We start from the raw sequence: 26,933 nt of genomic DNA, 5'->3' as shown, positions 1-26,933 counted from the left end.
GTAGGCGGAATGAGACACAGCCTAAGATTGTGGACATAAAAAAATAAAAAATATAAATACTGAACTTGCTTAACACCAGCATGTTGGCATTCTCATTATAAGCGTGTTAGCATGCTTATGTTAACATTTAGCTTGCTAGCAATGGTAGCTGAACTCTCCTAGCTATGTTTAAGTTTTTGTTTGTGACCAGGATATTTACGATTCAGAGCTTTCCTCTGGGTATAAGGTAGCATGGCTAGTAAGCTGGTGGGTCAAGCTAAAATGCTAAGAAATCATTTTAACAGCTTTTAGTGCAGTTTTAAGAGGGTAGAGCTGTAACAGTTTTCACTAACGAATGGGGACTCAATACAAGATTAATTGGTACCCATGTGTGATTGAATGATTAAATGTTTTCAGTCAAGCAAAAATGAAAAATATTTGCTGGTGCCAGCTTCCAAAATGTGTGTACTTTCTGAATCATTGTAATAATTGTCATTGTAAACTGAATATCTTTTGGTTTTTGACTGTTCGATAAAACAAGACACTGAATCGATACCTTGAATTCTAGGAAACGCTTTTCTTCCTTAAATTTCCGAAATTTCGTAAGTTTCATACGAAACTATCAAGCAAAAAAAAAGCTAGCTGGTCTGTCTTAGATACTTTGTAGCTCATTTGTTTGATTGTCGTGAGAGATTCAGCTTTAACTCTCTTTGTAAGTGTCACAGGTGGTGGTGACCACCTGGCGGCGCATATCTCAACACCACCTGGAACACTTCAGAGGAAGGCAGAGCTGCAGCTGAAACTGTAAGGGTAAACAGACAAGCACGCTAGCCAGTCAGTGAGGAGCAACTCACAAACAAAGCCTCGCAAAATGTCATCTACCTCCTCATGTCCCTCTCGCTGAAAATTCTTACTTAGCCCATTAGATTATTTTTGCCTCAGTGTTCAGAGAATTTAATCTTCAATCTCTTGCTCATGCACTCTTCAATATACAATATGAGCAAATAGATAACTGTTTGTCATTAAGGTCATGAAGTCATAACATATACTTCACTGTAACTGATCATTTCAATGTTCACTTTATTATTATTATTGAAATTCCTCTCCACTTGCTAACGTAGCCACAAATTTCAAATCAAATCATGTTTTTTCTCACTCATGCAGTAAAATGTGCTGTTGTGCAGCAGTTATGCTTGTATAGCTGATATTATAAAGCTTCTGATGCATACGCTGCTCTACAATGTGAAGACCTGTTTCCCTGCACGCTGTATGTTGAGCTCCACAGTTTTTATGCAGAGATGGGGGGATACCCTGTCTTTGCAATAAAATGGGTTCAAATCTGGCCCGTGAATTCTCTGACTTCATATCTCTCTCTGTCTCCCGGCATTCCTTTCACACCACATAATATAGTGTGTTATCTAACACTGAAGAGATGCAAGAAAAGTAGGGTTTTGTGTTTGCATTGAATGCTCTTTTACGATGGGAATAAAATCCCATTGATTTCTACCAACCACATATAACCAAGCATAATTTATGAGCGGATTCTGTATCTGTCAATATCCAGAGTTATACTGACTTCCTTTGCAACAAAATACTCTTGCGGGCTTCAGTGGCTTTTATGCAACATATAAAAAACCCTCAATAGTACTTCAACGACAACAGCTCAGTGTGCAATGATCCAACAGGTTTATGTGTCCTCTCACACATTAAGCTACCAATATAATAGACGAGGCTATTTAAACTTGCTGAGTCTGTACAGATTGCATTAGAGAGATGGCTCATATAGTGTTGTTTTCCTGTTTCACTCCAGCCATCAATTAATATGGAACAAGAGATAGTGGGAGAATTTTTTTTGTGCATAATTGCTATCATGAACACCTGAGCAAAAAAAGCAATTTCTCATTGATACAATAGACAGGACTCACGAGAGGGTCTTCTCCAGCCGACCGCCTGTGGAGCCGATGATTTCTCCAAGGGTACAAAAGGTCTGGCCCAGAAAGTCCTTTGGGGGAAAAACGATAGAAACGAAATAATTAATTGCATGACAGGGCCAAGAGACGGGTCCAGACTCTAAACAACAGAAAAGTACCGTAAATATGACCTGCAGAGAACTTAAAGGATAGTCACAATTTTTAAAGTGTGTCATAAAACAATACTCACATGCCCATTATGTACATTGAAACTGTTTAGGCTTGCTGTAATCTGTCCTCTCTTTCATAATGGCTCTTATCCTTTCTAATGTTTTTCTAACGTAAGTGATGAGGGACAGCCCACCATCCTTCCATACAAAACTTCATTCTGATGTTTATCTGAAGCTAATATGATGTTTCAGCAGTCTGTGTTAGATCAGTCTTTTTAGTACCAAATTACCTCTTTTTGGATCCCTGGACAGAGTCAGAATTATGGCAGAGGAACAGTAACACAAAGAGGGAAGATTATACAAAAAAGAACATAATGTATGAAGATACCGTCTGAAACAACATATTAACTTTAGCTTAACTTTTAAAGAATGTCCTTCCATTGATTAAGTAACATTTCTCAGCTCAAGTCTCAGCTCTCCAGCCAATTTATGTGATTCCAGTGCTGTTTATTTATAAGAAACTGCATGGGATTAGCATAAAGTGGGCATGTCTGTAAAGGAGGGACTCATGGGTACCCGTAGAACCCATTTTCACATATGTTGAGGTCAAAGGTCAAAGGACCCCTTTGGAGTTTTTGCATTGCCAAGATTTTGGCAATCTGGAGCGTTATTTAGCTCTCTTCCCGACAAGCTAGCATGACGTGGTAGGTAACAATGGATGCCAATGGATGGAAGTCTTGTTGTCCCCACTATTCCAGTGCCAGTGAAGTTTGCTATAATTTTGTTATTACTGTATTTTCTTGTGTGCTGCATACCACATGATCACAGTCATGAGTGGCAAAATGAACGAGTGAATGAATAGAAGTAGAAGAATAGTGTTTTGGACATTGTGAATTTTGTATGGACACCCCCTATTGTTTTAAGACAACATATAAAAAATGTGAACGCAGCCATTAATAATTCCCTGCTTGTTGCAGCCATGGTGCAATATTAATTTTATACACCTCCAAGACACTGCAGTGTGCTCAGTGGTGACAGATTCCAATTTATTTGAAGGGCTCTTAAATTTTTTGAACATATGAGTTTATGAGTTAGCATCAGGGGAGCCAGCCCATTAAAATATATGAAGACTAAACTCATTACTCTACACATTTCTGGACAATAAACACTTAATAGGCTCAATAGGAATTATGAAAGACTATAAAATCAACAGGGATAGTAATAGAGATACTGAAGTTATTAAAGTCCCATTAAAGTGTAATTTCATGTTATTGAAGTGTCATTTTAAATGAAATTCAACTAAATTTAGGGTTTAATTCCACCTTTTATATGAGCATGGACCCAGCTAGGTCAAGCCCAGGAAGTCCTAGTGGAGTGCTTGTTGACCAATTGATTATTCTTAAAAAGACCACACTGTGCATAAGGCAAATGTCCTCATTGTAGAAAAGTGTGTTCCCCTTCAATCAGCATTTTCACTGAAGAACAGATTTTGAAGTTTACAACCAGCCCACAAACTACAGGGAGAAACATATGGCAACATTAAAAAGCAGAGAGATGACACAACACAATCAAACTACACAGCAACAAGGGCAGAGCGCTATGTGTTGATGTTTGTCATGTGTGGGCGGGAGCAGGTGTAGGTGTGAGTCCCACAAACTGAATGTGTGTAGCTCCTGTAAATGTCCTGACATCCACAATCTGTTGTAGTACACTGTCTCAAACAACAACAGCTGCTATCACTTTGAAGTCGAGTTCTGAAAGTTGCTTTACCTGAGCGAATGATAAAATGCAGACAGAAAAAATGATGGACAACACTACGGGGGAAGCTTTCCTGACCGGAGATGCTGGTGTCTCTCCTTGATGAGATGAGATAAAAGAGTAGGAGAAAAATACAATAAAAATAAAGTGAATGAAACGCAAAAAAAAAAAAAAAAGAAATCACATAGGTCTCCTCTGAGGACACTGAAATATATTGGAAAATAAAAGGTGAAATGAATGAAGGATCCTATAATAGCAAGACTCATGTGGATAATACAGTCTGCATATACAGCACTCACCTTCTGCTCTCCCACATGAGTTGGTTTGTTAAGAAGAAAAGAAGAGTTTTATCACAAGCTGGATTTACAGTACCCTAAATACAATAGTAGACTAAATAATAGACTTTATTCTTGCTGAATCATCATCATTCCTCACTCATTCACTGTAAATTAGCTTTAACAGTATGAGTAATGCTGAATACAATGTGATACATTTGAGGGCTGATGGAAGTTGTCAGCGCTGAGTCAAAACTGTCATTTGAGTTCGACATACTGTACTTACGTGTTTGGAAATGTTACAGCTTCTGGAGTCCACATTGTACCTGTGAGAAACAAATGGGTGATAACACTGGAAGAAGTTGTGTTTGAAGAGATTCAGTGCAACTACATGTTCCACTGGTATTAGTCTTGAAGAAATTGAGCTCATTACTTCCAAAAGCGCTGCCCTGCTTCATTTTTTTATTTGCTATTAATCATTAAAATTGGGCAGTAATACATTAGGCTACTGAGTAACATGTTAAAATGCTAACATTCTTCCAGTAACAAGTAATGTAAGGGATAACAGTATTAACAGTATAATATTCTATAGTTATACTGCCGTTACTGATCCCAGTAATGTTCTATTACTTCTGAGCACTGCTGGGATCAGGGTGTTCCACGGCTGCATTACGGAAGACCTCTAAGCAGCATTGGATGCATGGCCACGTTCCTTCCTATGGAAGCTGCTCAGTGCCGCATGAGGTCAAAAAAGTTTGACAAAGTACCCAGGTTTTCTGAGGAGACCACATCCTGTAGCCGTCAACGAACTTGAATGCGGATAAAATGATTTAATCGTGTGGCTCTTTCCAAATGATTGTGGACTGAATGGATCAGAGTTTTACAACTGACTCTTTTACAAGCTTATGGGGAAAAAAAGTCTTTAGGGGTCAGTGTGCATCATGTGACGTCATCATTGCTGTCATTGCATGGTTTGGCCACTATGTCAAATTGGCTTCAAAGCCCGGCGCTCATCCTGGGAGCTAGGTGTGTCTAGGATGCATTAGCTTGACTTAGGGGCGGGGAAGACAACAAACTCTTGACAAACAAAAAGAGATCCTCTTTCTGATTATTCAAAATGAATCAGGTTTATGTGTTCTTGCTTTGCTAGCTAGCCACTGGCAAGGCTACATTCAGCTCAGGACTTCTGGAGTGCTCTGTGGCATCAGGGCTAAGCTAGCTGTTGAGGGTCAGTAAATAGCCTAGCAAGTAAGTAAGTACATTTAATTTATAAAGCACATTTAACAACAGAATCAGAACTGACGCAACAGTGGCTGTACAGTAGGAACCTAAAAAGACAATAATAACAGAAAGAACGGCATTGGTGGATGACTCAACAAATACAAACAAAAAGACATTGCGATAAACTAAAAAGACAATAATACAGAAAAACACAATTGGACCATAGCCCCCCCCAATAATTCCTAATATAACATGATGAATGGAAAGAGCAATAACTTCATATTCAGGGGCACACAACACAGAAAATATGCTATGATGAGGGCAGGAGTACGCGCGGTTTGTGAACAAGGAAGGCCAGGGAGTAAAAGCCTAACTAAGTTACAAAACATTTATTATTTCTACATATACAGAACTTGTGGGTTTGGAGTTTGTTGAAAGTAAAGTTTGCCAAAGCTCAAGTGACAAGTAATTAACCTACTTTTGCTGTAATAATTAAGGAATACTTCAACATTTAGGGAAATATGTTTCTTTGTTTATTATGGGCGCGGAGAGAAATCACCAGCACTTAACTCCCCATAAAACAACTAGTTTTTACATTATGGTTTGTGTACTTAAACCTTAATTAGATAAACTAGATACTGTAACTCCTCATTGCTCGTACTAGCTTTAGAGGTGCTGCTAGACATATTTTTAAACTTTAGCAAGAAACACGCTAGCTAGTCCCCCCTGCCTCCTATCCATGCTAAGCTATACTAAGCTAATCAACTCCCTGCTCTAACTTCATAATCAACACAGAGAAGACAAAGTGTTATCCATCCTCTTATCTTTCCCTGAAAGAAAGCATATGAGAAAATTTTCTTAAATGTCTTTTAAAGATTTTAAATAGATAATAAACAACTAGTAAATAATACGTAATGTGTGTCAAGTAATTTGCCCAGCACTGTAAATCATCAGCACACCTTTTTTTAATTTAATTAAATTTCTTTTAGACTAACCAAGAGCCAAGAATAAAAAGGGGTAAAATGCTGTTCTAAGGACTACAACCTCTCACTATTGTAGTATCTGCATTGTTTCACAAAAACGGATTATTTGGGGATTGAACATAGAAAATGACCTTGCATAGCAGGACGGATGCTCTGAGGTTGGAAATACACACCAGCATCATCACAAATAACGCACCTGTTCCATTTTCATGTTCACACTGTATACAAGCTGCTGCTCTATACCCAACTGAGCAGTGAAAGCTGATATCTGTGCCTTGATTAAAGCTACAGAGGCAAGTAAGTGATTTTTCCCTGCTATTGATCATGGATAACAGGTAGGTGAACTGAACAGAATAACCAAGTGGGTAAACACACACTAATTTAATCAGCATGGCTAAAAAGAAGTGGCCTTTTTTTAAGTCTCCTTCTTTGATTGGACATCATAGCATCTAATTTTAGCTGTGATTGGCCGGTTCATTTATCCAAATTGAGCAAAATTATCTTTTTTGTCAAACTGAGGACCTGCACAGAGAGAAATTATTCTAATGCAATCAAAGGCAATGCTACCTTATGGTTACTCTGAATCCACATTGAGGTATTTACACAGCAGAATGTATCCAAGTTTAAATTAATTCAGATTTATTCAGGAAAAAGAAAATTACTACTTACACATCAAACCTTAGATTTTGTTTCTCTTCGAAGAAGAAATCCAGGACAAACTTCCTGACAAAATCTGGATTCCGAGTGTTATCGATTACCTCTGTCCTACCAAACTACAAAAATAGAAAGAAAGTGATTATTGGCATTTATTCATGAGTCAATGTATGTTATTACATAATAATCAAGAAGAAATACACCAGAGAAAGAATAAAATTCATGAGATTCAGCAGCAACCCATATTACCATTGGAATCCATAAATACAAATCTCCTTTGCAAAAATATGACAACACTCTATCACACTGAGCTCCTCTGTGCTGTGTGCTAAATCTGGTGTCCCAAGAGAAATTAGACTGCTACATTAAATCTACATTAGAGTCAGTTCTCCACCCTGCGAGCCCACAGAGTCTCGGTCCCAGCCTCCCTCCTGGGCCAGGCCGTTTTCTCCATCTCCCTGACAATCACACCGGTAATCCCCCTGGTGGACTGCCAGCCTCGCCTCCACGGCCTGGCCCGACAGCACTGTGTAATGAGCTATTGATCTTGGCACTGCCTCGCTGTTGCCTCAATACCTCTACTCATGTCTTTAGTGTCCAGTGCACATAAACCGTGCTATCAACTGCGTCCCCAGCCTATCCATTACCAAAGCCTCGAAGGGGAATGTATTGGACCTCAGAACGTACTTGCCGCATCGACCCAAAGGGAAAATCCCATGAGATTTTACTTGTAGTGTTTCTATTCTTAGGGCTGGAGGCCTTTGGTTTATAAGCTCACTCAGGCGTGATTGGTTAATAGGTGTTGGGGCGTTGTGGGTGAATGTTAGGGAATTGCTTTGTTACTGGGGGAGAGTAAGCAGAGCAGTTGGCAAGACAACTATTGGCTTCAACTTAGGCTAGGTTGGACCTGGAAATGGGTCTACTACAAATACCATGTATTTATTTTATTATTTTATTATTTGTTATTACTATTATTTTGGGGGAGGGGCTTTTATTGCCTTTTTTAAATTGAAATTGAGACACTACAACAAGGACTCAGTCTTGGTACATTGGACACCAGTTCTACCAGGTGAGCTATCCGGGCACACTGTATTTCTTTAAACTATCGCTAACCCGTTTGATTTACTACAGTAAACCACTGAGAAGAAAGATTTATTCAGTGTAGAAAGGTTGGAGTAGTTTATACTCCGACAAAGTAGGTTAAATAAAAATTGATGGTGCGACAGAGCAGTTTGGGCTCTCCAGCACTGTGTTCTCGCAATATGAGTTTCAAAGTTCACCAAAGTTGAATTATGCAAGCCAATGCACGAATCACGCTGAATACATGTATGCACAATGCATTGATTTCACCACAAAATTCAGCTCATGTTGTTGTGACCAGGCCTTTAATTTAGTTTTCCAGCATGTGATGGCACATGATTGTCTGTAGTCCTCCATTGGCAGCAACTGATTTGTGGGAGCATGTAAGTGGAGGATCATATCCATGGGCTGGGAAAATGGAACCACTTGTGATCAGAAAACAGTTTAATGTAGTGCACAGCCTGATGCCACAGGAGCAGTAAACAAGCATAAAAAATGGACAAAATAATAATAACCTTACTCAAATCACACACAAAAAAAAACACTCCACAATGAAAGGCAGAATATGGAGTAGTTGGAGACATGTTAGACATGCACAATATAGTGATAGGATAAAACATATACTGCTTGCACAGATTGTTTTGTGCTTGCTAATAAAAAATGCTAAGGCACTATGTGACATCATTCTGTTTACAAATTATATATCAAGTACTGACATAATGCAAAACATGATGTCAAAAGTAAACAAAGGATCTGTCAGGTTTCCATTAAAGCACAATTATCTGCTCATGGTGTCAATATGTGTACGGCCGACAGCGAGGTGTTTACTCTGCTGATTGCGGTGCAATTCATGCCGTGTTTTTGATTAAGCCCTGTCACGTGGAAGAAAAAGGTGTGAGGAGTCTTGAGGTGAGGGGATCAGCAGTGGCAAAGCCCTCACTGACACATCGGTGTTGACTTTGAATTTGCAAATGAAATACACAGCCTAAAAACAGAATGCATTTCTGAGAAATGATGTGTGCCAGGAAATAAAAATCAAAAGGGGAAGAATTAAAAAAAAGCAGCAATGAATGGAAGGGCACATGACCCCGACTTAAAAAAGAGTGACAGAGGGTAAGAGGTCAAGGAGAGCAGACGGTGCATATCTGATGAGACCTTAAAGGAATTTCCCTTCTTTTTCTCCCAGCCCTGAGCCATGAAGTGAATTGATTTTTATCTTACATCAGATACTTGACATAATCAGATCAATTGTATTAATGTATTCTTTAAGCTGTACTATTAATTCATCAGTTTGGGTCAGGTAAATGAAGTCCATTTCAGATTGTGGTTACGCTTTTGTGGGCAAGTGAAGAGGTTGACACTTTCAATTTCCTACAACAGTGTTCTCAGGGATTTGCAGTGAGCTGCCTCTGGACTTCTTCTTAATAACCCCTCTCTCTTAGCCCCGACTGAAAGGATTGAAGTTAATACACATTATGGCATTCCTAAACAAGCAAACATATCTGGCAGACAGGCAGACACGAATATTGGATGTTGATATTGGAGAACAAAAGGTTGCTTAACGTACCTCCCTCCATTCTTTGGTTCCCACACCCTGCAAGTACAACACGACCACTGGAATGGAAAGAGGAGAACAAGAAGCCGAAGGGGAAGCAGGAAGAAGGAAAAAATAAGCAATTTTAGTGATTAGCCTGATGTTTCTTACATGTTGGCACCTGCAGCACCTGACGATATCAAAACAATCAATGTGACCCACTTACATTTTCATTAGATCGGGTGCAACTAGAAGCAAAATCAATAATCCCTTAATAAAAACTATTACAACATCGTTAGACTAAGGAATATAGGGCAATTAATGGATTTTAGGTATTTAATCTATAATGAATAAATAACCATGAATAATAATGCAAAATAGGAGTACAGTTACACTTAAGGATAATGAAAACATATTATAACATAATCAATTTTTCCTGGGTTCATTCACACTTTTCCACCAGCTCTATGTAACAGTGTAGGAGTAATCAATCTCTGGTTTACGCCTTGCAGATATGCTGTCACCACCTTTAGCCAGGCCTCTCCCTGGCTATTAATATCTGTAATTACAAAAAGAACTGCGTATGTGTATGAGGCATTACTTTAAGGACCAAATGAAACATAAACATCCTCCAAAGGAAAAAAGAAGAAAAAGAACGAGTTGTTTCCCCAAAACGACACATGTTTACACTCAAATGACAAAGCCCGATAGCAGCAGGTTGCATAGTAACAGTGCAGCAGTTATCACGTATTTTTGTAGTCCAACCCGGCAAGTTAGCATTGCCCTGGTGCCTTTCACAAAAAGCCAGTAGGATTTGGCAGAAAATAAGCTCTGTGGCGAACAAAGGTTTATGATGATTATGATTTTTGAACATGTTTTGTTCAGCCAAAAAATCTTCACAAATAAACATCACTTTTATGATTTTTGAAGGGTAAATTTGATCGCCAGAAGTAACATGCTTACATTGGGCTATAAAATAAATATGGCATGGTCATATGAACATCACCACCACTAAACTTCCAACTTGTAATTAAAATCTACAAGTTAGAAAGTTTGAGTTGGAATAGTTTGCAAGAGCGCAAGAGTAAATACAACATGGCTGTAAAGACGGTGACTAAATAAGGCTCCGTGTTCAGACATTTAATTATGTCTTATTTAGCCACTTATTAGTCTTTTTTAAGTAAAAGCCTTAAAATTCACATCTGGGGTATTTACTGCCCTACTTTATGTAACCCTAACCCTAACCCTAGGCAACCGGAGGTGCGAAGAAGTTTACTCTGTTTATGGTTTTAGGACTCATTCCTGAAGCTCTCTATTATGACTTCTGTCATTATTCTCAACAATGGTTGGATGTCTTGTCATGAAATCATCATGGTCCCCGGAGCATAAATCCTATTGACTCTGGTGATCCCCTGAGGTTTTCTCCAGCACCACAAGGAGGTTGACAGTTTTGGTTCAGAGTGAAATATCTCAACAACTGTTAGATTTTCATTAAATGTGGTACAACCAGTCATGGTGTTCAGAAGATTAATCCTGATATTGGTCATCCACTGACTTTTCATCTAGTGCCATCATTCAGTGAAATATGTCTACATCTCAATTATATGAATTAATGACATTCCTAACAACCTCAACTTTGCGTTTAATGTTAACTTGCTTGCATGTTAACATGCTAACACACTAAACTGTAATATTACATTAAATGATGAATAAATACAAAAAGAATTAATAGACAAATCAAACCTATGAAATGTTAAATAATAATACATAAAAACTAGAAGAATGATTGGCTAATAAAACGTAGGACTGTGGGTAAGATGGGTATATCTTTGAAGACTCGAAGCATATACGTGAACAATTTGTATTGTAAGCAAAGCCTTTGCCATTATTTGGACATCTTTTTTTATTTGGTTTTAAATTAACATTACAGCCTCATAAAGTTGTTAGACTCTAAGTATTGTTAAAATAAGTGAGTGAGTATAAGCCTAAGTTAAAGTATGGGTCACCTGACTAGCCAATATTTGTGCTGTACTGTTTCCAAAGCAAACATTACATTTGTCTTCTGAGGAGAAATTTGGCTTCGAGTACAGCTGCATAAATATGCAGTAAGGCAGAAGAAGCCCAATTATAACCCACACATTCATCATGCTGTCACGTTAGGATCAAACATATATATGTTCATGCATATGCAAAAAAACAACACTCACTAAAGGCTCTTATGGGATGTGTTAATAATTGACCAAGTGTTGCTGTTTGTGTCTAGACGGGCACCATCAGCCACTGTGTGCCTCTGTGAAGTTTGGACATTAGCTCTAATGAACTTGAAACTGTCTGCACGATTAAAACCACATTTTCCCTCCTAATGAGCAATTAACAGAGGGTAGATAACAGAGAAAGGGCAGCAGGCAGTGAACCCTGTGGGCACTGGTCTTTAGAGGAAAACAGTCTTTTCTTTGTCCGACTGTTAACAATACTGGAAGAATACAGTGCTGCCTGAAAGGGTTTTGTAAATCTGAGAATTACAAGTTAATCAGTTTGTGAATAGCATGTAGCCTTCAATTTAATTACAGAAAAGACGACGTAAGAGACTCCATGGATTAAATATGTTTGCATCAAAGACCTTCCCTTAATGCCCTAATGATGTTCAAGAGACAGAGAGTATGTCTCTTTATCGAAGTCACAAGACCTTTGTGTTTCCCCAAGGTTGCAGAGTAACAGCGCCACAGCCTGACAGTGGGCTCAGACTAATCCACGTCGTCGAGGCTACATCAGTGCCGGCCACATCCGAAGAAGCTGGCTGATTGCCTGCTTTATGGAAAGTGACTGAGAGAGAAAAGAGCCCATCTGGCCAGCTACGGAGCGGCCAGATCACTAGGCAATTCATTGTTACTGCTCCTGCACCCTGCTCCAACTACAACTCCTGACAGCAGTCTGGCTGCTGGACGGGTACGCAGGTGACTCTGAACATAAGTGAATCAGAACTGAGCATAAATCAGATAAATTTTCACTCTGAAATAGAGTACATGAGAATCATGGATCTCCAGCAAATGGGAACAGACATTTTTTTAAAAGGACATCCCCACACCCACTGTACTGTCCCCATGTCTCCTCTGGATGTAATGTCTGTATACCATTGTTTGCTTAAGCACAAAAATAGGCACACGCATACACATGTTTGAGTGTGTGAGGATGAAACACTGATTTAACATATAGACACAGAATTACAATGCCCAGTTTCATGGCTGTATATAACTTCAACTTTAACAAAAGATATAGAGGAGACAAACACTTTAATGGAGACAAAGTTTATAAGAACTACTTCCCTTTGCTGCCTCCCTCAGCTCTTGTTCCCTCCGCCTCTGTCACCTCTTTAAAGGCTGCATTGTCACCGTAATGTACAACATTATATAATTTGCAAAGCCGCCAACTTGCTCCCAGGTAAATGTCAAATGACATATTGTAGCTAACCCACACTAGAAAGACCATGGAAAGATGTAGAAAATAATTATTGCACCTAGAGCTAGCGTTACCAAGGATTTTCAAGATAAATATTACTATGAGGCTACGGCGTTATTACTTGTTACATAAGACAACAAGGCAATGATGTATGTATACCTGTCAGCAATGCAACTTTATGAAAAAGGTTGCTATTCTAATGTTCACTTTTACAAAAGAACTTGCCTAACTTAGGCACTGAAAAAGAAATTAGTGAGGTGTATTAATCTACTCTGGACACTTTGGCCTGTCTGTCAAACAAACACGGACATACCTGCCTCATTAATGTAGCTTTGGGATGACCAGTCACCCAATGTTAACTTAATAACAGCATTTTATTTGGTGTAAAAGCAATAATTGATTGTAATAATAATCAGAAATGGGCTGCAGAAGAGGCAACAACAGTTGTATTAGTATTAATTCCAGGAATCTGATAATTGTTTTATTTTTGTCTAGAGGGCCAGTTCATCCAAAGAGGACGAAGGGGCAGTGTCTTGATTCCTTTTAACCACTGTGTGTGGACTTTTTCACATCTAACCTATCTAACAGATTGCTATGGGCAATAAAGAACATGTAATCTCCTGCATGTTAATATGTGCAAGCAAGAGACATTTCAATACCTTGAGTATAAAAATTTCTTTCCCATCCTGGTATTGAGCGTAATTGAAAATGGCGTACTTTCGGACTAATCCTGCTAATGCCGAGCGAGCTGACAGCAAGAATCACCTGTGTGAATTTTTTTTCTTTTTTGACTGTGGATTTCTTGTTGCCTGCCTCTTGGATTTGCACTGCAGGAAAATATAATCAGAGTAGGCAGACATAGACAGGATGCCACAGGCTTACTTACAGGCTGAGGGCACAAGCTGCTCGCTGTGAGGTGAAACAGAGAGGTGGTCGACAGTGGAAGGAGGTGGGGGGTGGAAAGGGAGGACTGAAGGAGGACAAAACAGAATATTAAATGGAAGGGCAGGGGGGGAGTAGGAAAAAAGAATAGGGATGGACAAAGAATAAGGAAATAGGTGAAGAAAGGGGGGCATAATGAAGGTAAGGAGATGGGATGGATGGGGATTGTTTGGCAAACAGAAGCGGAGTGGAAATCCGAGCCTAACACAGTCAGGTGGTGGCAGATTTCAGCTGGAGAAGATGGGGTGGGTTTTAAGGGTTTGGCTGTCAGAAATCCCTCACAGATACACCTCTCACACAGCAATTTAGCCCAGCTAATCTATTGATCTGCTGCCAGGAGAGGGATAAGGTAAGAAAGCCCTGAACCTGTGGAGGCCAGTTCTTGAACCTCAGTGGAGCAGCTATAACAAAGCAGCATGGTTGAAGCCATTATGGGGAGAAACCCTGCACTAGGCAGGATTTTTTCTGTAAAAATCCAGCCTTCTTATGACCCTAAATCACAAAGTGATGCTGCAATAGCAAAGACCAGCCTGTCACCTTTATCTAAGATGACAGAAATCAAGTTCGGATGTTTGGTGTGGACATTTCTTTGCCCCAAAAAATAATAAATTGAATCTGAAATGATTCCTAGTCTACTAGTCATTACGTTTATATTATTTTAATTATTCATATATATATTTTAACAGCCTCTGTTAAATGACAACGGAAATGATTCTGAATGTGTTGGAACAACCAGCATTTATTACAACACAGTGTAACATCACACTTAAGTCTTGTTGTTTAAAACACGGATTAAAAAACTACCAGTTTCACAAAAACAAATACTGGCGGACTTATAATGTTAACAGTTGCATACAAATGAACACTACAAACTCACTCCTCTTCCTCCATTTCATTCCTCTCCTGTTACTGCCTGAACCTGCTGTGTCTTTATCACCAGACTCATAGCCCTGGTCGGAGCAACTGTAAATCAGCTGGCCTCCGTTGGTTTGCCAAACAGTGTTTGACGTTCTTTTTATTTTTCTGTGACTATCTGACTAATGCAAAGTAGGTCGACTAAGACTCTTCACATCGACTAACGGTTTAGTCCACTATGAGGGGGCAGTACTACCCACAACATAGCTAACATATTTACATTACTGGCTGTGTCGCTGTTTGCACAGTGTCATGGAATTTGCCATGGTATCACATTTCTCCAAAATGAATTACCCAACCTTTAAGTTGCTCTTTCAAATCTACATATCCATCCCCATAATGGATGCTAAAAGCTAATTTAACAGGAGAATATTTCTTTGTTATATTATTGCCATGTGCATATCAACACATTCCTGACCAAGAAGGGATCATTTTTTTAAAATAGCTTTTGTAAAATGAATATGGCCGTTAAATGTTGTGGCTGTGGGATAGACGACCATGAACGTCTGAATCAACAGGGGTCCCTCACTCTTTCCTTAGATCTCATTAGGAGACCTTGGGGGTAATTAGAGACCAGTGACCTTTATTTAGATGGTATGACTCAGGCCTTGCCTTTATTCACCTCCACCACTGAACCTTTATTGAATTATAATTGACCTGCATATGTACAATGTATAAGGAAAAAAAAAACAAATTCCTTGCCATCATTTCCTATGTCTTTAATTTTTCATGGCATAACAGAAATTCTGCTTTACATCTTCCTACAGTTAAAATCTATTTTCGCAAAGTTTTCACAGCAGTAAGCAACCCCCCACGGAAATAATTGCAGTACTAGAAAAGCAAAAGGCTAAAAATACCTTAATTCTAAATCACATAAAAACAGCTGTAATCATATAATTTATAGCAGAATCTTCCAGATGAGTCATTTTAAAAACCACAGCAGGCAGAAAAACAGATTTTTAGAACAGGACAAGGAACAAGCTCTCAAAACTACAACCACACCTGCTGTGCTATAACAAAACATTCACTCCTACCTGCCAGTGACTCAGAATCCTCAAGCAGATACAACACAATGAATGTACAGGAAGTATCACATAATGTATACAATTTAACAAACATGTATCAGGAGATCACAAAGAATCATGTGTATTGAATGATTTATTCTGTTTAATTTCATCATTGGTTGTATTTCATTTTAGATACTCCTGGACTGGTAGGAGTGGGGAGGCCGTCTCTCCTACAGATTTTAATGGAGTGAAACACCCATGCATGTGGATGAAAACTGTCAGTACTCTACCAGCAAATGATGTTACATAAGAGAAGTGGGATGTTTCATATGGGAGCCTGATAGAGGTTTAGATGGTGGTGGATAGAAATAAAAGAGCCAGATAAATCGTGTAAGTGGCGTGTAGCTTCAGGAGCTGCACAGTGAGAGCATGAAGCAGCTAAAAGATTTCCTCAATTTCCTCAAGTGTTCGCTCTTAAACTTTGAAGGTTTTAATGAGCCAGTGTCATCAGTGATTTGCTTATTACTTTAGAACTGAAATGATATCAATGTAATATCAGTTTTGAATGGGAACAGGAGCCGGAAATTATGCTTTTTGAAGTGAAAATGGGTCACATGAGAGACAAAAAAGCTGTGCCAAACACAAAGAAATACAGTCATAGCTATTGGAAAGGAGAGAAAAAAATTCTCATGAATTCCATTATATTCATCTGGGTCTATAAGAATATATAATACAGATGCATTTGTCTCTGACCAAATGACAGAACAGCCAATAATCTCTTCAGAGATTTCAATTTCTCTTATTACTGCAGTTCAAATTGAGAGACATTCCACTCACTTGGGGAAATGCATTAGAGCCGTTTGTATCGCTCCAAGGGCAACGTCAATGTGGTTGAGGTCATGCATGCTTAGAATAAGGAGGATAAGACTGTGCAAAGGGTCAGCATGCGTATCCAGCATCATGTATGAACAGAGCTTTGTTTCAAAATTAACCGTCCATCATTTATAAAAGTGGCACCTACTCTAAACCACTGACTGACAGCGTGAATTGCTACACTGCATGCATGAATACTTTCCAAAAGGGCTTACATAACTTCAGTCCCCGGTGAACAAAATATCAGTGTAAAATCAACCAGTAATTGATTGACCCGTTTATTATACTACATGTTGATGTCAAGATCATTTTAGTCCGGTCAGTCAGTAGAGTCAAAACATGCTCAAGGTGACATAAAAAACCAAAACAATTCCCAATTAATACATTTTACTCCGTTGTCTTATTGTGGTTCAGTACTCAGTACAATCATTTAGATTCAAATGTGACAAAATTTTCCTCAGTTTTTGGATAGGCAGTTTAGGTAGAGGGGGACTTCCACATTAGTTTGGGGACACCATTAGTGTCTCGTTTGTTCACTAGTTGACATATTCAATGATTTCTGTTGGTTCTTGTGTTTCTTCTGTTGGGGTCCGGGTTTAGTTTAGTATGGTTGGGATAGGAGATTTTGTTGCTGCTCCGAGTGAGGGTTACATGATGTACCTGAAGTAAGTTAATTACATAAATAAAAAGGTAATGCATCTGACGAAACTCAGTTCAAAGAATATACTTTTGGTTTCACATCGTATACCAACAGCAGTCTGCTGGGTTTGTCTAAGCCACCCCACCACCTGCATATGCTGACTTTCTAGCTCTTTATACTACGTCACCTGACTTTGACGGGGGGGCAAGTCCAGAAATGATTCTAAAAGGGCCTACCTACAGTGTCATATTTTTAAGCAGAGGGCCACTCACCAAGTTGCAGTATTTATATTTTTCATATATGTTATAAGGTAACTATAAAAGTATATCTTATGACAAATTGGTGCATTGATCTACGTCTAAAATGAGCGCACTATAGAATAATATATTATAGCATGCAAATAAGCATTACTTACATTAAATTAAATTTAAATGAAAGCAGCAGTCATCTGTTTTTGGCCACTTTGAAAGTACTGAAAGAAAGAAACACACACTTGACATATATTACTACCGTATATCCACCTATTATGACATGTTATGGTCATATAAAATTGAGCTGTATACCATGTTAGCAAACAGCTTCGCCCATTGACACATTTAGCAGTGACAGAACAACATTATAATTCATTTGGAGTCATGTTTCTGGCCACCCTGCAAATACAAGTCCTTTTAGCTCTGTTTAGTCTCATTTGGTCTCAACAAGTAAAGTAAATATGGATCGAGAAGTAAGGGGGTACAGCTAAAACTGGAAAATGAGGCTGATGAGAGCAGTGAGACTGAACCAAAGCAATGAAGTTGTGGGCCAGAAAAACCAAAACAATGTGCTAAAAGAGGTTGAATCTCTCATCGGAGGTGAGGAGAACTGCAACGATAGTGATAAATCTCTGTCGGTTTGATAAAAAACACCATTTTCAAATATTTTGAGCCATTGCTGATATAAAAACTGATTATTGCAGCTTTAAAAAGATCAGTGCTTCTACGAAAAACTGACAGCTTATTAGACAGAAACATTGAATAGGAAAGGCAAAAAAGAAAAGAGTGGAAAAAACTGGACTCACAGACTGTAATAGGTGAGATCAAGAATAAATTTGAGCACTGCAAACCTGAATATTGCATGACTGGAGTTCATGGTCTTAAATATAATAATATAAAGCATATTACATTAATAATAATTAAAAGACAAATGTCAATGTCAACAGCAAGAGAAAAAAGACTTCTTTTAAAATTTAACCCAGCATAAAAGTAAAAACATAAAGTCAAAATAACGGAAAGCTTTCTTGCTTGCAAAAGAACTCTGAACAGGAAATACAGTATATTGTCTCGTATATCTGCCTACGGCTCTCTATGCTTCTGTTTATTCATGTCCATCTAAAAGTATCAATAACAAATCACTCTTGGCGAGCCAGCTTCCTAGTTCTTCACTTCAGACAAAAACACACATTGATTGCTAAAGTTATATATCCTCCACATGTGGGCATATACAGAGGGGCATCAGGTAATTTGATGGTGGAGTAAAATAAACTCAAATTTAATTTACACAATGACCAGGCAACGTGATACACCACCCCCAAGGACAAACTCTGAGTCATCAATAAATTAGATAAGGAGAAGTGCTTCACAGTCTTGCTTGGGTATGTTGGTGCATTTTTGTACAAAGCTGCAGCACACAAACACACTGATACACACACACTTTTGGCTTAAACCTGTTAGCAAGGGTTGATCCATTAAACTGAAAAGGGGGGAACATAGGATATACTTGATTTAATTTGTAAGAAACATTGTATACTGCACTGACATAAGAGTGAATTTCACAAACTGAATCTCTGGGTGTCAAAGTATCATCTCATATACATCAAAGTCTTTGGGTTCTGCCTCCAATTTGTGTTCTCTATTTCTATTTTTGTACATGTCCCAAATGTGCAATCACGTGTTTCTTCGTTCCATGTCAGTGTTGTCACTAACTTTGATTCCTGAAAACCTCACATGATAATATGCACTCTCATCATTATAGCCTCAGAGGATTTTACAGGCTTTAGTCTCTTTTTACTTGCAGTACACATCTCAGAAGCTCAGTTTCTCTCTCCTAAGTGGACTGGAGTGTGAAAGCTCACTCCTGAGCTTGGGAAAAGACCATGCTCCTGAAGACATCATTATCAATAAATACATATTTTTTTAAATGGGGATGTCCATCTCCATCACTGAGGCCGGTGTAATAAGCATCTTGATGCATTGCCAACAATCAAATACACACAATCTGGTGTAAAAGAATATGATGGTATGCAATTCAATATGGTACAGATATTAGTAGTAATTTGTAGTTTGATTTTAGTTCTTTGTTTCTTCTTAAACAGCGTGAGAAACAGTTTAGAGATATCAATCTAAATATCAAATTATTAGTCACAAATTATTGTTCACATTTCTAAATATGAAATGCTACTTTCCCCAACGCTACCTACCCTAGCTCTACTAGCAGCATTAAAACCTGTTTTGAATGTTGTTAGTGGGGCAGCCCTTGTGTTACATTGCACACAATGTGAAAAAGAGAAAAAAAAGAGACAAAAATTAACTGTGGCTCCGCAGGACAATGAAGTTCATCAAAACGTTGAGCTTCAAGTGGAAAAAGATCAAAACAACCTTCTCATAGAGGAACTGGAGAAGACCACTGTTTCATACCGTGAGGTCAGCCTCCAGTATGAAACTGAAGTCACCGCTGTCAAACAGCAGGCTGAAACCCTTCAGCAAGAGCTTGCCCAGGAGATAAACCAAAAGACTAAGACCTGAAAGGGAAGTTTGGAGCCGAGCTGCAGGCCGAGCAGGACAAGAAAAAGATCCTTGAAGAAAAACTGCAGAGGATCAATGCTTCAAACCGTGATGTCACCCTACGGTATGATACTGAGGTCATCACTGCCAGACAGCAGGTTGACACCCTTCAACGTGAGCTTGGCCAGCACATCAAGTCTCATGCAGACATGGTGGCGGAGGGCTGGTGTGTTATAGATGACTTGTGGGATGAGCGGAATGCCCTTCATTAAAAGATACCGGAGATCAGTATCCTGCAGCAAAACAACATCGAGGATCAGAACAACCTTCTCAGAGAAGACCTAGAGAAGACCACTGTTTCATACTGTGAGCTCAGCCTCCAGTATGAAACTGAAGTCACCGCTGTCAGACAGCAGGCTGAAACCCTTCAGCAAGAACTTGCCCAGGAGATCAAACGAAAGACTCTCCTTCAGCAAGAGAATGAGGACTTGCACCTTAACTTAGCAGCTGACCTGCAGGGGCAGCAGGACAGGAACAAGATTCTCAAAGAAGAACTGCAGAGAATCCGTGTCTCACGCCGTGGCATCATCCTCAGGTATGATTCTGCCTCTACTATGAAACTGATGTCAACACTGCCAGAAACAAGACCCTTCAATGTGAGCTCTTCACTGAGCTAAAGCCTGAGAGTGAGGAATACAGCAGTTTTGATCATTGAACTGCAATATTGGCACCACTTTTATGAATTCATGTGGGTTCTGCTCAAGTGGGTTATTATCTAAATTTATTTATAAATATTTTTTTGGTTTTGTAGATTGTGCTCACACTATGTATTCTGGAATAAAACTGTTTAGAATCAAATGATCACAAACAAACTGACAGAAAATCTGGAGCCAAGTATAGCCAGGTTATTCCAGCAGAGGAGTACTGGTTGCTCTCTGGCTCACCATGAAGCTGCCATGTATAATCTGCTGTGTGTTCTGTATTTAAAGGAAACGTGGAAGTGTACATACAGTATACAATGCACAAAGTATAGTAGGTTGATGTTGGGAGCCAACCCCAAAAACATAATTTTTGTCCAGTCTGGTCATGACATTTGTCATCTTTGGCACTAATTTATGAATTGCATATTGTCTTTTCATCAACTCCTGCTAAATGCATCAGCATTTGTCCGTCTTTGATATTATTGATTCGTTTTTTTGTTTTAGGGGCAAGCAACATCTAGAATGAAACGAAATTAGATAAACCAAAATGTAGGTTTATGAAGTAAATAAATGGGGGAAAAAACTGTGTAATCAATGACCTTTTGAAGCAAAGAACGAAAGCAGACACAACGCTACACAGATCATAACATTTAACGTTCAAAAACTTCCGTCTTCACAGAGAGTTTTGTTCATTGTATTGGTTTTGTCATAGTGAAATGGTCATTGTCAAAAGATAGGGGTTCATGGTCTAAAGTACAATCAAGTATCATTTATACTAAAACTAAACTAAAAGCTAAAACTACGTGTGAAAAAACACTTTAGTTAACTGACATAAAAATAAAAACTAGACCTTCGAAAATATTAAAACTAACTGAAACAATATTTTGTACTTAAACTAACAACTAACTACAGTAAAATTAATCTAAATATATGTTGTCTTTGGTCAAATTTTTTTAAACAAGCATGAGGAGGCATTGCTGCATTATTGACTGGATGTCTACACCACTGTGAGTCAATGTGTTTGTATAGTAATACCTATTCTGAACATGTACCCCCCATGATATAATAAATAAAACTAAAAGTAACACTGAAACTAATAAAAACTACTGTAAAATGAACATTTATAAATGATAAACTGAAATAAACAAACCTAATCTGGAAACCAACTGAAACTAAACTGAATTGAAAACAAAACTAAATAGAAATAAAACCTAATAAAAAATAAAAACTATAATAACTGCTGCTGGATAATCAAAACATGGGCAAAGACGTGGAGACGTGGTGGACGTGCATCGAGCTGTGGGCTGAATAAAGCCTGGTTACTGAAAGCAGCAGGGTGAAAGCACCCACCCTTAATTATGCATAAGTTTAAGCTTTAATATAATTTAAATGGGTGAGTTATATACAAACGTACCCCCTGTACAGCTGTAAAGTTGGGCATTTTAATATGGGGAACTGCAGTTCTTGGCACTTCCGTGTTGGATTTTTTTGCCAGCCATGGAGGATGCCACATGGTGCTTCTACACAACTATTAATACAGCTACTCTCATAATTAGTGTTGCTATGAGTAAAAAAGACCACAGCTATTTGTGATTCTGGCACTTGATTTTTAATTTTTTTTATCTTTGTTCCTTTAGTTTTTGATGAAAATGTATATTAGTTTAAATCAGATTGTAGTCATTAAATCTGGTTTTATTCTATTCAATGGGTTTATTCTATTCAATAAACCCATTGACTTTGAGGCGAGGGAACTGGAAACACTCCAGTTTCAGTTTTAAGGACTCATTACTGCAGTACTCTATTTACACAGAAAAGGCATACCTTTCCTCTCGGCCTGTGTGTTGTCCGTGCTACTTAGTTTACAATTAGTAATAGCGTCTCTACTAATTACGTCTTCTGGCTGTGTGTGGTGCACATAGCAACAGGCAGCTCTGAGCACTGTTCACCAAATCTGCTTATGTTGCTTGGACTGAAGGAAAGGCTCATGCACCACTTCTCCCTGTCTGTACTGGTTGGAGCCCAGTAGCTCCTCAGGCTACCCTCACATCTGTGGCCAGTCACAGACATTATCACTCGGGCCTCAAGAAACAGCCTGGGTAATGTGGTAGACAGCTGTGCTCTCCAGCTGTGATTTGTGTAACTCATTTAAAGCCCGACTGTCTGGCTGATTTGGGTAGCGTTTTGTCTGAGAAAGTGGTTCCCTATGGGCTCTCAAAGGTACCACACTGCTTTTCTGATCAGGGGCTGCTGGACTCGTTTTATTGGTAAAAGCAGAAAGCTTTAGTGTCACGAGGGTGAAAGGGATGAACACCTAAAACTTGTAACAGAGCAGTTGGATTGCCAGGTGCAGAGAAGCACTCCTTGCAATTTTCTTTACACGGCTCTTTGGCTTTTTGTAGTCTTTTTGGAGGGACAAATGCACTCTCACTCAGTCTGGTTGTCATAACGTTTCCAACTGAAACATTTTTGTAACATTTTTCTGTTGCCTTGTCTGTCACACTTTTTGCTCTGATAATTTTGATCAGAGGCAGCACTTATGAACATCTGCAAAGCTAAAAAGAATATTGTTTTATTTATTATTGTGTAAACATAGCTGGATCTGACAGTAGTTTTCTGCCTTATGAAAATTCTTGAGAAGTGCATCAATTGATCCCTTGTAGCAGCTTTTTGTTTGAAGTTTGATTAGCTGTGTTTATCTTCTTTCCCACTTTTTAACACTGTCATAGCCTGCACCATGCTTTTTTGTTTATTTAATGCTGTCCAGCTCTTGATGTCTTTTAGCTGCCTTCCTCTGCTTTGCATGTTTTATTCCCTTATTGTCTTCACTGGGTGAGATTTTGTGCTTTTAGAATGAAATAAATATTTAAGAGCTTCTCCATTATGTTTCTTGTGAGTTGTTGGTGGAGTGATCTATTTCTTGCAGAGAGATGATTGACAGTGAAGCATCAGAATTAGATAGAACAAGATTAAATAAATAAAATAAGAATAATTTAATAAATTTATACACAGGTGATGTTAGCACAGAAAAGGTAACACAAAGACTTCCTGCTGTTTGCCTGGCTGCACATGTTAGGAGCACACAACCTGACTCATTCTGGATATTAATAATGCCAGCATGTCTGAAAATACTCCTCATTTCTTACAGTATACAGTACACTACTGTAGATACTGAGCTTGATCAGCTGTCTTACTTAAAAACTTCCTTCATCACCTGCTTCTGTGCACAACTATCCACCACTTTCTAGTACTTTTGCACCATATAAAATATGTGGTCTGACAAAACTGGTGGTGCCAAAGGCCCATTCGGCACTTTGAACTCGCTGGTATCCTCTAGATGGTGAGCATTTCCCAATCTGTGATCCATAAGCTCCTAGTTTTCTACCACCATGCCCCTACGTCCCACGTTGCTGGAGACCAATCATTACTACAGCTACTGAGAATGTCTTATGGATTAACGTCTCGTAACCAGACAGCATAACCAGACACCGATGGCTCTGGTGTTTGCTGTTCTGCATTAATGTGCCAGTATTAAACTTTGTTTGGAGCTAGTGTTATTTGTGTAACCAACAAAATAAAATGCATGCACAAGAAATTTAATTTCAAATGTGTTTCCCATTTGCAAGAATCTGAATTTACAAATCAACTGATGTTAGGAGGAGGAAAGAGAGTCTTTTAAAATAAGGTACGTCAGATATTCTGTGGGCCTGAGGGGGATCTACACTACAGGGGAGGAGAGGAAAATGTGACCAGAACACACAGAAAATAGATGAGACGTCACATGTAACTGTGTGTGAGGGAAAGAGAAACGCTAGTGATAGAGATCTAGACTTTAAAGCATATAGTGATTTGCAGACAGTGCAAGCAGCAGGAATTGTGAGGCCCAGGAAATATATTTCGTTGAGTTGAAACAGAAAAGCAAGCAAAAATGTGTTTTATATCCTAAAATGTATTTTAAGTAAAAGATCAACTAATAATTTGATCATATATGGATCAGATTCTGTTGGCAAGCAGGCCATTGTATAAGTGGGATGATACCCTCCAATGTTAAATGATTGTGACGGGTGATGTGCAGGTGGAGGTATCACTCCTGGAGGTCTGAGGCTTGCAGAATCATTGACATCTTTTCAATCAATTCTTAAATCATCATATCTTTTTAGAAATTATATTAGTATTATTGTTTTTATCATTTATTAGCTCATGGGTATTTATTCTTGTAATTTTGTATCTTTTTAATTGTTTAAATAATTTGCCCCATGCAGTGCAGTTGATTTTGGCTGATTTCATTGTTAGTATTTATTTTTACTGATGGGTGCCTTTTTGTAATTCTACCTTTCTTCTATATGATTTGAATTCTCTGAATTTATTTTTGCCTTATTGCCTCCAGAAATTTTAAATCCTGGTTGCATCAAAGTAAGGCACTTTGTAACTTTGTTATGAAAAGTGCCGTATAAATAAAGTTTATTATTATTATTATTATTATTATTATTATTAATATAAATATCCTTGCCTTAATACCATAAAATGTAACCAACGTTGTGTATACAAGGGGTGAATGGCCACAGGTTGTTGCAGAAATCATTCCAGCGCTACAATGGGTACATGCAGAGGGAGGCTTTTTAACCGACGCAATGTTTTCCTCTTTCCTCAGCTCTGACATACTCCTTAGCTTAATTCCTTCTCCTGTCATTTTTCTACTGCCAAACACATTGATGCTCAGCCAACCTCCTCGTGTGACCTTTCTTCAACCTTGACTTTTCAGTCCCTCCTCAGTCTTGTCCTTGTTCTTTAGTCTCCCTTCTCCTTGTATTTTATCAGCAGTGTTGTCACCCATTGATAGCTCTGACCTTCTGAGTTATTTAACAGAACAAGAGCCAGAGGAGAGTAAAATTCATTGTATCATACTGCTTTTGCTGCTGTAATAAGGAATATTCATGTTCAACAAACCTGTAGAAAAAAATAAAAATGCAACAAATGCATCGCCCTTTTTTATGTAAACTGCAAATGCATACATATAGAGTTGACATTCAGTTCAAAATTAGCAAAAAAAAAGAAGTTTATTCTCTAAAGTAATGACAGACAAAACAAAGCATTAGCAGCATTAGCAGCATTTCACACAGTAAAGAGTTCATACATACCAGGATCTGACTTGGAGAATGTGTCCACATCCAGTAGACTCCTGTGGAAACAGCAAAAGGGCAGGTGAAAATGGATCCTATCCAAATGGGTCCAAATTTGGTTTCATTAGCAGAGATCATTAAGAATGAGGTCTATAGCTGTATGCCAAGGTTTGGGCACCCCTTGACAAACAACATATTTTGATAATGTTTTAAAAGTTATAAACTCAGCCTTTCTAGGGTATGAAACATAACCTAATAATTTCAGCAAACGTTCATAGCCCTCCCAAAAATGACACCTGTCACCATGGCTGAATGCTCAGCTTCCCCACAAAAAAAAGTTAAACCACATGTGTGGGAAGAGTATCGATTCCAAAATAAAGAACAGGGAGATGAGGTACCTATCTGTGATTCAATAAATATATGTGTTTATTACAGTAGGTTTTAGTGTTATTTTAAAGGTATATTTTCATGATTATCATTATTGTGTATCACAATTATTTTGGCCACGGTAATCATAATATGAAATTCTCATATCGTCCCATGTCTAGATAGCAGTGTTGTAAACATAAACTGCGGGATAAGGTGTTTGATTATACAGGGACTGTGATATATAGAAATACTTATCCCAAGGCTCTGGTTGTATAAAAACACTACTACTAACTTTTTAAATCAGATTTCTTTTTTTTTTTTGAGTAAATAAATTTTAAGAAATTATCACAATATCGCTTTATACTACGACAGTTTTCCTAAAATATATCACCTTGCTTACAGCATCACAGTACACCAATCAGCCATAACATTGTGAGCACTGGTAGGTGAAGTGAATAACACTGATTATCTGGTTAGCATGGCATTTGTCAGTGGCTGGGATATATTAGGCAGCAAGTGAACATTTTGTCCTCAACGTTGATGTGTCAGAAGCAGGAAAAATGGGTAGCATGAGGATCTGAGCGACTTTG

The 26,933-nt window shown here is 38.4% G+C and overlaps 1 protein-coding gene across 1 annotated transcript in view; it reads right to left on the bottom strand.

The window, feature by feature from the left end:
• Positions 1–1,900: 1,900 nt before the first annotated feature.
• Positions 1,901–26,933, bottom strand: part of LOC118324647 (copine-8-like) — a 29,502-nt gene continuing 4,469 nt past the window's right edge. The window contains exons 2-6 of the mRNA XM_035657073.1: positions 25,993–26,033; positions 9,598–9,644; positions 6,966–7,069; positions 4,379–4,418; positions 1,901–1,981 (exon numbers count right to left, since the gene is read on the bottom strand). Coding sequence (XP_035512966.1) covers positions 1,901–1,981; positions 4,379–4,418; positions 6,966–7,069; positions 9,598–9,644; positions 25,993–26,033 — 313 coding nt within the window. The remainder of the gene's footprint in view (positions 1,982–4,378; positions 4,419–6,965; positions 7,070–9,597; positions 9,645–25,992; positions 26,034–26,933) is intronic.

This window comes from Morone saxatilis, unplaced genomic scaffold (genome assembly GCF_004916995.1).
Source record: "Morone saxatilis isolate NCDOM2014 unplaced genomic scaffold, NCSU_SB_2.0 Contig15, whole genome shotgun sequence".
In the NCBI taxonomy this organism is placed as follows: Eukaryota; Metazoa; Chordata; class Actinopteri; family Moronidae; genus Morone; species Morone saxatilis.
This window is presented reverse-complemented; position numbering and strand designations above follow the sequence as displayed.